The sequence below is a fragment of the Miniopterus natalensis genome, chromosome 9, assembly GCF_054644295.1.
Source record: "Miniopterus natalensis isolate mMinNat1 chromosome 9, mMinNat1.hap1, whole genome shotgun sequence".
In the NCBI taxonomy this organism is placed as follows: Eukaryota; Metazoa; Chordata; class Mammalia; order Chiroptera; family Miniopteridae; genus Miniopterus; species Miniopterus natalensis.
This window is the reverse complement of record NC_142089.1, coordinates 38458528-38473193: the sequence shown is the minus strand read 5'-3', so window position 1 is coordinate 38473193 and position 14666 is coordinate 38458528. Positions and strand designations below refer to the sequence as shown.

The 14666-nt window shown below is 38.1% G+C and overlaps 1 protein-coding gene across 3 annotated transcripts in view; it reads right to left on the bottom strand.

Annotated features, from left to right (window-relative positions):
* ALG6 (ALG6 alpha-1,3-glucosyltransferase) overlaps positions 1–13307 on the bottom strand; it is a 35729-nt gene extending 22422 nt beyond the window's left edge. The window contains exons 1-3 of one of the 3 annotated variants that reach the window (XM_087820493.1): positions 13234–13307; positions 8419–8686; positions 2551–2635 (exon numbers count right to left, since the gene is read on the bottom strand). In XM_087820493.1, coding sequence (XP_087676619.1) covers positions 2551–2635; positions 8419–8500 — 167 coding nt within the window. In that variant the 5' untranslated portion in view covers positions 8501–8686; positions 13234–13307. Of the gene's footprint in view, positions 1–2550; positions 2636–8418; positions 8687–12105; positions 12705–12752; positions 12851–13233 lie in introns of those variants that run through there. The other 2 variants (XM_016208491.2, XM_016208485.2) reach the window with 2 other exon arrangements.
* Positions 13308–14666: the final 1359 nt, after the last annotated feature.

Genomic DNA, 14666 nt, shown 5'->3' with positions numbered 1-14666 from the left:
AGCTACTTCACCAGCCCTGCAAAGACCTGCTTCTTACTTCTTGAGATAATTTATTTTCTTTCTTAAGCTACTATTCCTCAGGGTTTTTATTACTTGATGCTAAAAGTACTCCTGATTTCACATTAGAAATTTTCATTATAAAATTCAAGAAAAACATCAATTTTCCTCTATTACTTACCACTCTACATATTGAAATGGAATAAATAAGTTTTCTTTTGATTCAGAATTATAAAACTGACATTTTTTCAGTTAGCCTGATCAATGCTGATTTCATATTTAGATAACTATGTCATTTGAAAGAGTTTTTAATTATACTATAGCTAATTTTCTAGATGAAGGCAGAAAGACTTTATGCTTGGAAAATTGAAATTAAAAACTAAGAAATCATTCCTCAGCCACATGACTAGGTAACAATATAGCAAACTAATCAGATTTGACAAAATTAGTCAAAAATCCCAAATATTAGAAATGTTATTTCAATATAGATTTATATCCAGTGTTGATAATGGCAAGCCTGTCCCAAGTATATATTTTCTATTTTATATATGGTGCCATTGTGATATGTTTTTTTACAATGATGGTCATTATAAATTATACATCAAATAAACTGAACTTCAAACTAGAAAGAAAAAAATCATTTACACACGAATCTGAAACAGATGCCTTTCTCTCATAACTGCCAAGTGTACATTTTTGGTTTCTCTAGTCTAGCCACTCATAAAGAAAAGTTCTCTGACATTTATTATAGTAAATCATATTTCTTAAGTTTCTTATGTGCTTCCTGAAGTAGTGCATGATCAACTGATGATAAATCACATTTCTTTATACTATATATATCTCTGTTTCTGAGCCGACCACTCAGAATTCTCATTCTATACCTTGATAAAGATTTCAAAACTATGAAATTTACCACCAAGATCACTTCAGGCATTTCATAATTTAAAAAAAACCTCACAGATGATAGTAAAAACCTAATCATACTCTTTGAGTTATACATCTCTGGTTTTTAACAAAGAAAAAGAATGAAAATGTATACATAGTCAATTCTTGACTATCTGGGCCAAAGTCGGAGACCACTGGCACAGAAAACTGAAAACTGAAGTAGATCAGTATTAGAGTAACCTATCCATTTTACTGAATTAAGACTATATTCTCACTCCTGGAATCAATGTTGTCCCCATCTAGCCGTTAAGCCAAAAGCTGCAATTTATCAATTTTCTCCCATCTTTAAATACTAAATATTACATTTAATTTCTAGTAACATCTTTGTTGAGAACTACTTACCAAAGAACAGCCAAGAATACAATTATTTTCTCTGTGTAATAACAGAAGAATAGAAAAGAATTACAAAGCTCAAAAGCAGTGGTCTGGTTTGTAGTGGCAAATATTGCCTTATTCTATTAGCCAAGCAAGACAAAAACATTATCAATGTACTAATAATCTGAACAGTGATAGTCACTGATAAATCAATGTCTGAGGATCTCAAAGATGCTCAAAATAGAACAATAAAGATGAGTGCCAGCCCCGGCCAGGTCGCTCAGCTGGTTAGAGCATCATCCCCATTCATTAAGGTTGTGGGTTCAATCCCCGGTCACAGCACATACAAGAATCAACCAATGAGTGCATAAGTAAGTGGAACAACGAAATAGATGTGTGTGTATCTCCCTCCCTCTCTCTCTCTAAAAATCAATAAATAATTTTTTTAAAAGATTAGCACTGAATATTTAGCTGGCTTCTATTTTAAATACTCCAAACTCTGACTAGGGCACAGCCGACCTATTAATAGAGGGCTCAATATGAAGTTCTTGTATGAAACTCTCTCATAAAGGAGTTACAGAAAAGCAGTGACCAAAGCAATCAACAGAGCATTATGAAGGCTTTGTAGAGACAAGCTCTAATAAAATAATCTACCAGCCATCCAATGACATCAATAATAATGCCATCAATTATTACCAGAACATGTTCAATAAAAATGACACAGGCATGAATTTCTGTGTTATTTTATTCAATCCTTATAATAACCCAGTGAAAGATGCATTCCATTACTTCCATTCTACAAGTGATGAAATTGTAGCAGAGAAAGTTAAATAATTCCAAAGGTCACACTGCTAGTAAGTAAATAGTAGAGCCAGGATCTGAACACAGGAGGTCTGACTGTAGCAACTACACTTTTCACCCCTCAGCTACTCCTTTTCTGCATCTCATATGTTTCTAACAAAAACTTGGCGAAACCTCCAGAGGAAATATTTTTAGCCCATAAACTTCCACAGTTTATGTCCAGAGGAGCTTCTGAGGCATAGAATGTTCTATCATCAAAGTTCTAGCTCAGTACCTTATTCCAGCTGGTAGCTAGTATAGGGGTAACTTTCCTGGGTATGGTATTTCCAAAGGGGCCTACAGTATGCAAGGGAACAGACGTGACATCAGTACACAGCGAGATGAGGGTGCTCAAGGTAAAAAAAATAGCATTATTTTCTTTTTAAATATCTTCAAATAATCTATTTTAATTGACTATGATAAACAATAGAATCAAGGTAAAATTGTCCATACCATTGTTTGATCGGTAAATTAAAAGTAATTTCTTGCCAGTGCCTCTGAGCTTCATAATCACCAAACATAGGGGGTTTTCCAGCACCTAAGAGGAAAAGTAAAAAGAGCAAAACAACAACGTACTTTAGTGTATCAATGATTTTTATTCCCTTATGAAATTTTTCTAAATTATAGAGGCAGAGTAGGTAAAGGAAAAGAACACAGAAGTTGCCAAAAAAGTCAGCGAGATGAGGTCTGAATCCCAGCACTGCTGGCACCCTGAGTGACCGTGTGGCCTTGGGCAAATTATATAACCTCCATAAGCCTTAGCACATTAAAGACGGGATCAACACTACCTACCTAGAGGACCATAGTGCACAGTATAGTACCTGGTACACAGTAAACATTCAATAAATATTGTTAATCTTAGTTATTAATGTTAATTAGTTATTAATTAGTTGATAATACTAATATAATATATCCAAGTTTATTTTTATTTCATGAGACTATCAACATACTATCCAACAAGTATCATAAAATAATAATAATAATACATATCTGTATTTGAAAGAGGGCTTTTATAAACTAAACATAAATCATTTAAAGCCAAGTATAGAACCAAGAACAGATATATATTACAAAGACACTAGATAGGTCAGGCTTTGCTGTCAATGAGTTATATAGAAACTGGTGCTTAATAGCTTTTTTTATTTCAAAATTTCAAATGAAGTGATAATGGATCTTTAATAACTAACAATTGATAGTGCCTACTGCACTCCAAATACAACAATGAACTAAGTATTACGATCGTCACTTTACAGCTGGAAAAACAAAGGCAATGGTCACCCAGGTAATAAGTAGCAGAGTCTGGATCTGAACCCAGGAAGACTGGTTCCATATCTATGCCCTTAGCTTCTACTCTGTATTGCCTCACAACTTGGCTAAGTAGATTATTAATCTTAAAATCATTTAAAATGACAAAAGGTAATTCCATTTAGTAAATAGTAAACACCCACTATTTAACTAGCAGTTGACCGCAAAATTGTGACAAGGCCCAAAGAGGTACAGTACAAGCACAGATTTTTAAATCAGCAAGTGAAAAACACATATAGTCAAGTATACTCATTAATCCCTAGGGAAGGTGTGCCATATTGGAGAATGGCATATTACTGCTCATTGAAATCCAACCTAGATTTTTTCCAGCTTTGAAACACTATATTAAGTAGATTTTTTTTTTTTTTTGCATCTAATGGCTATATTATACCAATATTCTTTAAATGCTAGCATCTCCACCCAAGGAGATACTCCCACTATGAGATAATCATGGGAAAAGCAGATTAACATCTTCAAAGCATATGCTCTGAGTGACTGTCACAAGGAATTACCCACAGTGCATAGACACATGTATGTACACACACACACACACACACACACACACACACACCTCTATCTCTCAAAAAGTACTGTCTTGTCCATTTTGGTATTCTCAGGATATAATGGCACCTGGTAGATGCTCAGTGAATGATGATAAAGTAAGGATACTGATATAAACGATGTGATATAGCAAAGATTTTAAGTTCAAAAGATCTGAGCTCCTGATTTTCCATCTACTGAATGTGCAACGTTAAGTAATTTGCGATGGCAGACTAATTAATTATGCCATGGCTACTTTGCCCATATATTGGTTCTTGCCCAAACACATCTTTAAGTTACTATCTAACATTGAAATTCCAAGCCTCTGTTCATGCTGCCAACTCCCTACCCATACATCTCATATCCAACATTTAAAAATCATCTTAAATTTCCAAATTCTCGGTGAAATCTTCCCTTATAAATTAAAATCATATTGATCATTAATTAATGACTTCTCATAATACTTGTATTTTTAGTATTATGTATTTTGTAACATGACTATACTATTTCCTAATTGCTACCCAAATACGAATTTTAGTTTCTATGATTCTCCAGCATTCAAAGGAAACATATTGCTAGAAAGACAGTACACACTTTCATTAAAAATTTCCTTAATCAACTGAGCAGTAGGGGGAGAATAACATACAATTTATTTTTTAAAGGTAAAGTAATTCCCTATTGAATTAATTACATTTTTGCATGTGTATTTTATAGATGTGTATGTGTGTTCCTGTTTTTAGAAATACAGCCACTGTCTATAGGGGAAAGAAGTTGGTTTTTATTTTTGTTTTGTTTTTATTTGCTTATTTTTGGTTCACTGGGATAATAAAAGTCAGAGATAATCTTAAGTAATTTCCTGTACCTGGAAAAACACAGCTTCTAGATTTTCTGAAATTGCTCTAGACTGTGGTCAATGTGGAAGAATTTATTACCATTCTCTAACAAATAGAAGAATGGATAATGACTCTCCTTAGGGTTGAGAAACAAGTTTCTATCCAGAGTCTGACCTACTTCAATAAATTCAGCTGACACTGGCTATGAAATTAGTACTTAAGTTTTTAAAACTGTTAAAGTGCCCTTAAAGAAACCCAGAAGGACAACCCAACTGTACCTATGGGAGCTTCGCTTGGGAAGGGCAAAAAGGATTCCTTCCACTGTGATTAATTCCACAAATTCATTTACATGGATTCAGAATTACATAAAGAAAACACATTAATGTGTATTACAAAGCTTCAATTTTTGTCTCATTCTCAGGAAAACGGGCTTAAGCACCACTTAAATATTCATTTTATTAACTGCTGAATCATTCAATCATTCAATTTTATGTTAGAATTTTAAAAAACAAGTCGTTTCTTTGAAAACAATACATACTACTTGTCTTTACATTCAAATTTTAAACATTCTAAGAAAAGAAAACTGAGCTAAAATTTTCCAGAATAAAATCCCCTTTTATGTGTTCCTGGTAAGTAAGAAGAAACATTACAAATAGCCATGGGCAAGCTGAGAGAAACTAACCAACTAAACAGAACAGAGACATACTTTAACAATAATTAATATTTTGCAAAAAATTATTTTCTCTGACTTTCTCTTTCTAAACAGCCAATAGAACTTGGAAAAAAAGATTATTAAAATTGGTTTAAGTGCTCCTTTTTGTTCTAAATACATTGGTAACACTATAGATTAAGTACAGAGGAACTGTGAATCTCTACAGTCAATACTAAGATCAAAACTTGTCTCCTCCCCATGACTTGTTTAAAAGCAACAAGCAAAAGTAAAATAAATAAAGAAAAGCAACAAGCAATATTTATTCAATATGTCTGTGTCTATAAAAACTAATTACATAAGCAGCACTTACGTAACGGGTATATGTAAATATGTAAGAGGTATAAATTTTAGAAAAACTTAAATTACAATATATATAAGTAGTTTCCCTATCCAATCTGTGGATTTCCAAAGAAGATATATAAACTAATGCTAAGCTTCCCCACTCCTGTGTTTCCTAATTACAATCTGAAAACTAGATAAACAAGAAGCAAACTAAAATAAGCATGTTAAAAAACAAATTATAACCCCCCAAAAGTACTGTATTTAACAGAGAGAAAAAATCTAAGTGGAATCACAGATGTTATACGTATTCATTACTTCTCCCAGCCTCCCATGATACAGAAGTTCTTCACATGTGAATGCTAAATCTTATATTCTTTATAATAGAGTGGAGAATTTTGAAAGAACCACAAGATGCCTATAAATATTCCACTAATGTGTAAGAACACTACTTTTCTTATATAGTAATCCAAAAGTAATCTTGTTCTGTTGACTTTCTTATGGGACAATTTAAGAGCATAGATGCTAAAATCTAGGAATAGTCTTAAAAAAAAAAAAAAGAAAATATTGGTTTTTCACAGTATCTAAAAGTAGAGCATTCCTATGAAAACTTTCATAAGCTGAAATGGTATAAAGTGAAGAATATCCCCCACTTTCCAAAAGTTCATGTTACCCCACTTTGCTTTTACAAAAGACCTACATTAGAACGGTAAGCAGCTTTTTTTGTAAAATCAAAAATCTTCAGATTTCTTTCTGATTGGGAAAACAGGTGCTAGTGTACATATATGGTTATTTTAGGAATGCAAGGTTGGCTCAGTGCTAGAAAGAACAAAAACATACTCAATCATGAATTAAAAGCACCCATTAAAATTAGAAACAAGATAAAGATGTCTGAACCACTACTTCTGTTCAATACTATAATAAGGTCATAGCAATAAAAAAATAAATAAGATACTAAAAATATAAGTAGAAGATAGTAAGAAATAAAACTGTCATTAGTCCCAGATCATTTTTTTTTACATAGAAAATCCAAAAGATTCTTCAGATAAGTTATTAGAATTACAAGAGTTTAGAAAGGTTGCCAAACATAAGAAGTCAACCACATTTTTATACCCCGACAGCAGGAATTTCGAAAAGCAAATTTTAAAAAGGTAGCATCTACAATGGTGAAAATATATATATATATATATATATATATATATATATATATATATATAAATACCTAAGAATACATCTAAAAAAGGGTATATAAGACTTTCATTGATTGACTGATTGAGTGAGTGAGAGAGAGAGAGAGTGAGTGAGTGAGTGAGTGAGTGAGTGAGTGATTTTAGAGAGAGGAAGGCAGAGGGAGTGGAAGTGGGAGAGAGGGAGAGAGAGAAAAACATCGGTTTGTTGTTCCACTTATTATGCATTCATTGGTTGCTTCTTGTATGTGCCTTGACTGAAGATAAAACCAGCAACCTTGGTGTATGGGGACAAGGCTCTAACCAACTGAGCTATTTGGCCCGGGCCAGGATGTATAAGACTTTTATACAGAAAATTATAAAATTTTATTAAAAGGTATTAAAGAAGACTTAAATAAATGGAGAAATATACCATCTAAATAAATTAGAATTCCCACTATGGTAATGATTGCCAATTCCTCTCACATTAATCAAAAGTATTGAAGAATATAATTCCAGTCAAAATCTCAACAAGGTTTTTCACTAGACTTTGACAATCTGATAATGTTTACTTTTTTATTTTTATTTATTTATTTTTGTTAACTCTGACCTGAGGATATTTTTCCACTATTTTTTAGAGAGAGTGAAAGGGAAGGAGGGGAAAGAGAGAGAGAAACATCAATGTTTCTGCACTGACTGATTGCCTTCTGCACGCACCCCAGGTACATGCCCTTGACCAGGAATCGAACCCTCAGCCCTTTGATGAATGGGCTGATGCTCTAACCACTAACCCACACTGACCAGGGCAATGATTTGATTTTTATGTGTTGGTTTTTTTAAATCCTCACCCGAGGATATTTTTTCCATTGCTTTTCGGAGAGAGAGAGAGGGAAAGAGAGAAACATCCATGTGAGAGAGACACATCGATTGGTTGCCTCCCACATGCACCCCAACCAGGCCGAGCCTGCAACTGAGGTACATGCCCTTGGCTGGAATCCAACTCAGGACCCTTCCGTTAGTGGGACTACACTCTAACCACTGAACTAAACTGGCCAGGGCCTGATTTTTTTAGAAAGACATATATGTGCATATTAGCTTTCTATTGTTGTATAATAATTGATACAAACTTAGCAGGTTTAAACAATATTCTTTTCTAATCTCACAGTTCTGTAGGTCAGATGTCTGTGTGGACTTAACCCAGTTCTCTGCTCAGGGTCTCACAAGGCCAAAATAATATATCAACCATTCTGGACTCTGAAGGTCCGGGGAAAGAATCCACTTCCAAGCCCATGCCTCTATTTAGCTCTTATACAAATTCTTATTAGAATTATATGTTTAAATGTATTTTCTTGACCACACCAATAAAACCTGAAATTCTTCTCTGTCCCATTCAGAAAACTGTAAACTATTACCAAAAATCAAATAAACAAACAAAAACTATTCAAAGGAATATTTACCAGTCTTTTAAACAGTAAAAATGTGTTACCTGAATAAGAATTGAGAGAAACTGTCCACCGTACTGTTAGTCCTATTAAGACCACAGTTGTCATCAAGTACCATTTCTCCATGTTTCTTCAAGTTTAGGGAGGAAAATAACAGGACCAGTGCTAGAATACTGTTAACACGTTGTCAGTCACTTCTTTTCTTGATCAGAGACTGTTACCAATTCTTTGGAATTAGGAGTTTGAGAGGATTTTAAGTGATGCTCCGTTTCCAAACAAATATTGATTTTTTTATAGCTATGAAGAAGTAGCCTGCAAGAGGGAGGGGAAAAAAAAAGAATACCAAGATTTAGCTGACAATAGTACTTTTAATAATGAACTCATTGAACCAAGTAGAAAGATGGAGAATTAGGGGAGTGGGGGGCAGAGGAAAGGAGGCAGTTTTAAGTTCCTGATTCCCTAGCCCCCTAGTTGGAAAATATACCTCAAAAGGTAGTTCTACCTGTTAAATGGGACTCAATATATCTAAAGTAAGGATCTGCCCTTACAAGCGAATATTTCTGAGTGAAGAAAAACAACAGAGATACGTAGATAGTAGAACATTCGATTCTATCTAAAGCATATTCACCTACAGGTAAAAATAAGACCACAAGGGTAAACAAAGGGTGATTTATCTTTGGTACAGAGAGAAAGAGGAATTTTATCTTCCTATTTAGTTTGAGAAAGTCTTCCACTAAAGTAATTTATGTAGTTTGATTTTTTACTTCTTTTCTTCCAAAGTATACCTGCATTAACTACACCAACTTTCCATCTTATAGAATGAACCTTTGCAAGAATCCATAAGAATAGCCCCAACTCTTAAAACAACAACAAATGAAAAGCAGTAAAACGCAATTAACCACTTACATATTTCATTTTTTTCACTTTTTCCCATGGGGCTTTTAAAATTAGCTTTGAAACAATGCAGGCTAACGCACCTTGATCACTAAGACATTTTCACCTATCTTCAAACTGATTCTCCAAACGCAACCTTTCTATGAAAACTTTTGGAACAAATTCCTTTTGTCTATGGAAATCCTAGCCATTCTTCAAAGTTCAGTTTAAGTTCACTTCCTTAGTAAAGACCTCCCTGATCATTCCCAAAGCTTTCTTCCCTGCTTCTGAACATCTCCAGTCAACACTGTCTATTCCATTTTTAGTAAAAAGAATATTTTCAACCCATAAATCAGGATCTAAAAACAAACAAACAAAAAAACAACTGTGGTCCATTTTAACCACAGAATATACTTTAATTTAAATATATTGTTAAAATACAATTAAATAAATCAACTGAAAGTTTTAGGGAAAAATTGGCACATTCCACCTATTGGGCAAAAATTATTTTCTTACTTAAAATAAAAATAGCAAGGGACACCCGGCCGGCTTGGCTCAGTGGTTGAGCGTCAACTCATGAACCAGGAGGTCACGGTTCCATTCCCAATCAGGGCACATGCAGGGGTTTCAGGCTCAATCCCCAGTAGGGGGCATGCAGGAGGCAGCTGATCAATGACTCTCTCTCTCATCATTTATGTTTCTATCTCTCCCCCTCTCACTTCCTTTCTCTGAAATCAATAAAAACTTATTTTAAAAAAATAGCAAGGGACAACTCTAGAATAATGAAGTCTAGCATCTCGAGTAAGTAGAATGACACAAAGCATTTAGTAAGGCTATGTAACTATATTATTTAAATTTGGGTTATATAAATTCCCTCTTTCCTCCCCCCTACTGCAACCATCTCTGATCATTTTACTGTTCACTGGAACTTTTATCACAGGGGCAAAGTAAGAGGAAAATTTAAAACTAAATCACTTTTTGATGTTGATTCTGGGTTTGACAAAGTTATAGGCCATTATAAACTACTCAAATTCTCTCTTAGTCTAATTCAAAAAGCCCCTTTTATCAACATTTTCCATTATATACTATATTCCAAAATTGCAATACAACACTCTACTTTTTGCTTAGACATCATGTTTAAAATTGATTTTACAAAAGCTAATTCCTGGATTTAAAAATATAGCTTAACTAATATTCTATCTTGTAAATTTAAATCACCAATATGACCAAGTTAAGTCAATTATCCACAGTTGCAGATAATCATATTTAAGTACTTCCCCAGGTACCTTAAGTAACAAAAATAAACTACCAATACCACTTAATAATCATAATGAATTTAAAGAACATAACGCTCAATATCATGCTGATCGGGTTTGTTAATCACACAGTGATGGAAGGGATAGAGAACTGATGCACTAAACAATCACATCCAAAGAGGCATAGACAACAAATATGCAGAACTGAATCTAACTCCAGAAATCATGACACATTCAAATAACTTCAATAGTCCTGTACTTAAACGTGAAAAACAAACCAAGAAAAATCAACTGCATGAGAGCTGAAAGGGAGGCAACAGATAACAGATGATAATTATCAGCTCTGTTTGGACCCAGAACTGATAACCAATGTTACAAGTATTTGGATTATTAGGAAATCTTTTCTAACAATAATAGCTGTCCAAACATGAAATGGGCTTCTTTTTGAGACAGGAGTTCCTCTTTAATGGTTTCAAACAGAAACTGAGCAACTATTTGACAAGAATATTTTTAGAATATAGAATAGATGACTAATTTATACAGTGCCTTCTAAATCTGATTTTGAAGGCATATTATGTGCCTGAATTAATATATATCCTGACAATACAAAAAAGATTTAGTCTCTCAACATGTTAATGTTTCTCCTAATTCCCAATAGTTGCCCAATATTACCACATTTATAGGGCTTCTCTGAGTGAAATGGATAGGCCTTCCCATCCTCCACAAGCAGCTCATGTTAGAAACTGAAGGAAATAAAAAACATCTCTTCCTGACATCTGCTAAACCTAGAATAAAATTCAAATATCCCAACCATAAGGCGCTCTGTGATCTGACCTCTGCCTGCCTTCCCAGTGCCATCCACTTCCCCTTTCCCACAAGTATTTCCTCTCTTCCTAGAACCTGTCAGGTTCATTCACACCTCAGTTCCTTTCCATTTCTATTCCCTCTGCTTGAAATGCTCTTAACACAACTCACTGGACAATCTTTTGTTCTTTACCTTGTACCTCAAGTCATCCTCTCAAAAGATCCCTGCCCACTCTACGAAGGTTTCCAGCCCTTACTGTCATTCCCTTCTTCAATTTTCTTCCTAATTCTTTTCACCATCGGGAATTATATTTTCTTACAACATGGAACAATCTCACAAACATAATTCTAAGAAAAGCTAGATCCCAAAGAATATATTTGGTTTCACCTATGAAAGCCTCTTAAATCAGTAAAACTAATCTATGGTGGCAGAAATCAGGACAGAGATTACCTTTGGGGAGAAAAAGGGGGATGGTAATTAGAAGAGGTCCCCAGGGACGTCTTCTGAGAAAAAGTTTTGAATGTCCTGTTTCCTGATTTGAGTGGTGAATAAAAATGTGTTTATGATAAATCAACAAGTTAACCGTATGATCTGTGTACAGTATTATACAATATTATCTTGTCCATGTTACATTCCAATAAAAAAGTATAAAAGGAAATTACTTTTTTTGTCAACTAGAATATGAATAAGCTCCATGCAAGCAGGGATCCTCCTGTCTCAGGTGCTTTCTTCCCTGCGCTTAGAAAAATGTTTACAGAAGGCAGGTGCTCATAAGGTACAGGCCGACCCCGATTTACCATGGTTCAACTGAGGATGTTCAGCTTCACCCTGGTGAGGAACCAATACCCATTCAGTAGAAACCATACTTCGAATTTTGAATTTCAGTCTTTTCCTGGGCGAGTGATAGGCTCTACAACTCTACCATTGTAGCCGGCCCACAGCTCCCTGGCAGCCACACCATCACAAGGGTAAGGAACGCACAGCCCGTTGCCAGTGTCTTGGATTTTGTGTTCCACGTCCCATCGTGTCTACAAAACCGCCTATTTGTCTCTTGCTTCGGGTGGGAAGGGGAAGACAATTACTCTTGAGATGAAACTCAAGATAATGGCCCAACGTTAGTCCAATGTAAGTGTTCTGAGCAAGTTTAAGATAGGCCAGACTATGATGTTGGGTAGTTTAGGTGTATTAAATGTACTTTCAACTTAGTAATATTTTCAGCTTAGGATGGGTTTAACGATGAGTGTATCTGGATGTAACCACATCCCATAGGAGGAGGTCCTGTATTTGCTGACTGTCGATCTTCACGTGTGAAATGGGGAGATACCTAGTTTTACTGAGTCCTTAACGGTTTGAGATGTTATGCGGACTCTTCTCCTTGAAGAGTAAAAAGGGTCCTTTTACTTTTTCCATCCGTAAAGCAAAATACAGTAACTTCCCAACGCACCCCCTGGGCCAGGAAGTTGCCACGCCGGCGGCGGTGTCCACCCCGCTTCGCGCTGAGAGCGGGCGTCCACTCGGGAGAAGCCGGCCGCGCACCGCCCAGGGGCGACTGTGCCCCTTTCCTCCGAAAGTCCTTTCCTCCAGGCGGACATCGCCGCGCGAGCGCTGCTACCGCAGGTGAGCTCGTTTTGCAGAAGGGACCCCTCCTGACATTCCCCGCCCCCCTTTCTCCAGCGGGCCAGACCCTCGGGACCACGGGAATGCGGGGGGCACGCCGCTCCAGCCAAGGGGGCCCACCACCATGCCCGCGTCCCCACCCCGCGCCCGGGCGCGCTGCAGGCTGCCGTGCGGAGGCCTGGACGCCGCCCCGCCGGGGGGAAAGGCGCGGGGAGCCCGGCCGCCGGCGGCGCGCAGGCTCGCGGCGGCGCGGGCGCCCAGCCCCTCCCCCCGGGCCGGGCCGAGGGAACCCGGGAGCCCGGCCTTACCCCGCCGCCCACCGCACGTGGAGATTCGCGCCCGCGGCGGGTTCCGAGAAGCCGCCTGCGCGCTCGCGCCCGCGGCGGGGGGCCCCTGGGGCTTCCGCCTTCCCCGCTCGCCCCGCCCGGGCGCCCTGCGCGGGAGCGAGCCCGTCGGCGCGCGGGGCGGGGAGGCGGCGCGCGGGGCGGGGAGGCGGCGCGCGGGGCGGGGAGGCGGCGCGCGGGGCGCGCGGAGGAGGCGTGGCACGAGCGGCTGGAATCCGAGAGGCCGCGGGCCCGGGTTACGCGCGGGGCAGGTGGAAAGCCCCTCGCTCCTCTTTCCCGGGCCCGTGGCCAAGGCATGAGCTGCTGCTTAGTCCACAGATTCCTGCCAGGGGCGCGGCCTGGCTCGCCCCGCGGAGCGGAGAGCCCAAGGCTGCGTCTCATCCCCGGCAGCAGGGCTTCCTCCGGGCCTGTGCCCTCGAGAAATCAAAAAGCCAACCGGCTTCGCTTTCTTCAGGCTACCTGCCCGCGGAGGGGTGGAGGCTGGGAAGGCGCTTCCTCTGAGAAACGTCACTGAACGTCCCACCGCTCTCGAGAGCCTGTTCTGCAGAAGAACAGCCCAGGCTTCCAGTAGCCGCTACACGGTCCCCATCGGACAGCTTGGATCACCTTTTCCCTGCGGCCAGAAGTAACTGCATTCCCTTCTTTCTTCGGAGAATGCTCTCATTCCTCCCTTCTGGAATCTGGCCATTCTGTATGAGCCCACCCCTCTAATTTGTAATCCATAAGTATCAGTAAATATTTGGCTATGGCTCTATACTATGCAGGTCTGATCAACTCTCTGGATCTTGGGCTCTTCGTCTGTGAAATGAGTGAGTGGGGCTAGGTAAACTCTAAAATTTTACTTTCTATTTAAAGGACCATGGGCACTGAAAATATGGACAAGTTCCTACCCTCAAGATAGTTAATTCTTATTGGGAAGACATTTTCCCAATAAGGATAGAAAGCAACAGAAACCACATGCTAAACACACGTTATTGGTATGTGCACTAAGCACTACAGGAGTTCAGAGAAGAGAGTTCACTGTGAGCTAAAAACTATCAGGAAGTGCTCTCCCTGGAGGGTTCGCTGAGATTTGAAGGAAAGTCTGGGCTTACAATAAGCAAAGAGGACGGTGATGGGACTCTAGACAAAGGAAACGGTTCAGGCCAAATCTGTGGCAGCCAAAAACTGCAAAACAGTTTCTCCAGTTTAGATGGTGGGTGATGAGCTGGAGAGCAATAATTATGGAGAACCTTAAATACCAGGCTGTAGTGTTTGGGATTTATTCAATGATCAGTAAGAGGCCAGTGAATGACTTTTAGCAAGGAATCAAGTGTATGGTACAGTTTAGGGAAAATTTAATGTGATAATGCATAAGATGAATAGGAGGAAAAGGTAGAAATCATCACAGTAGCCTC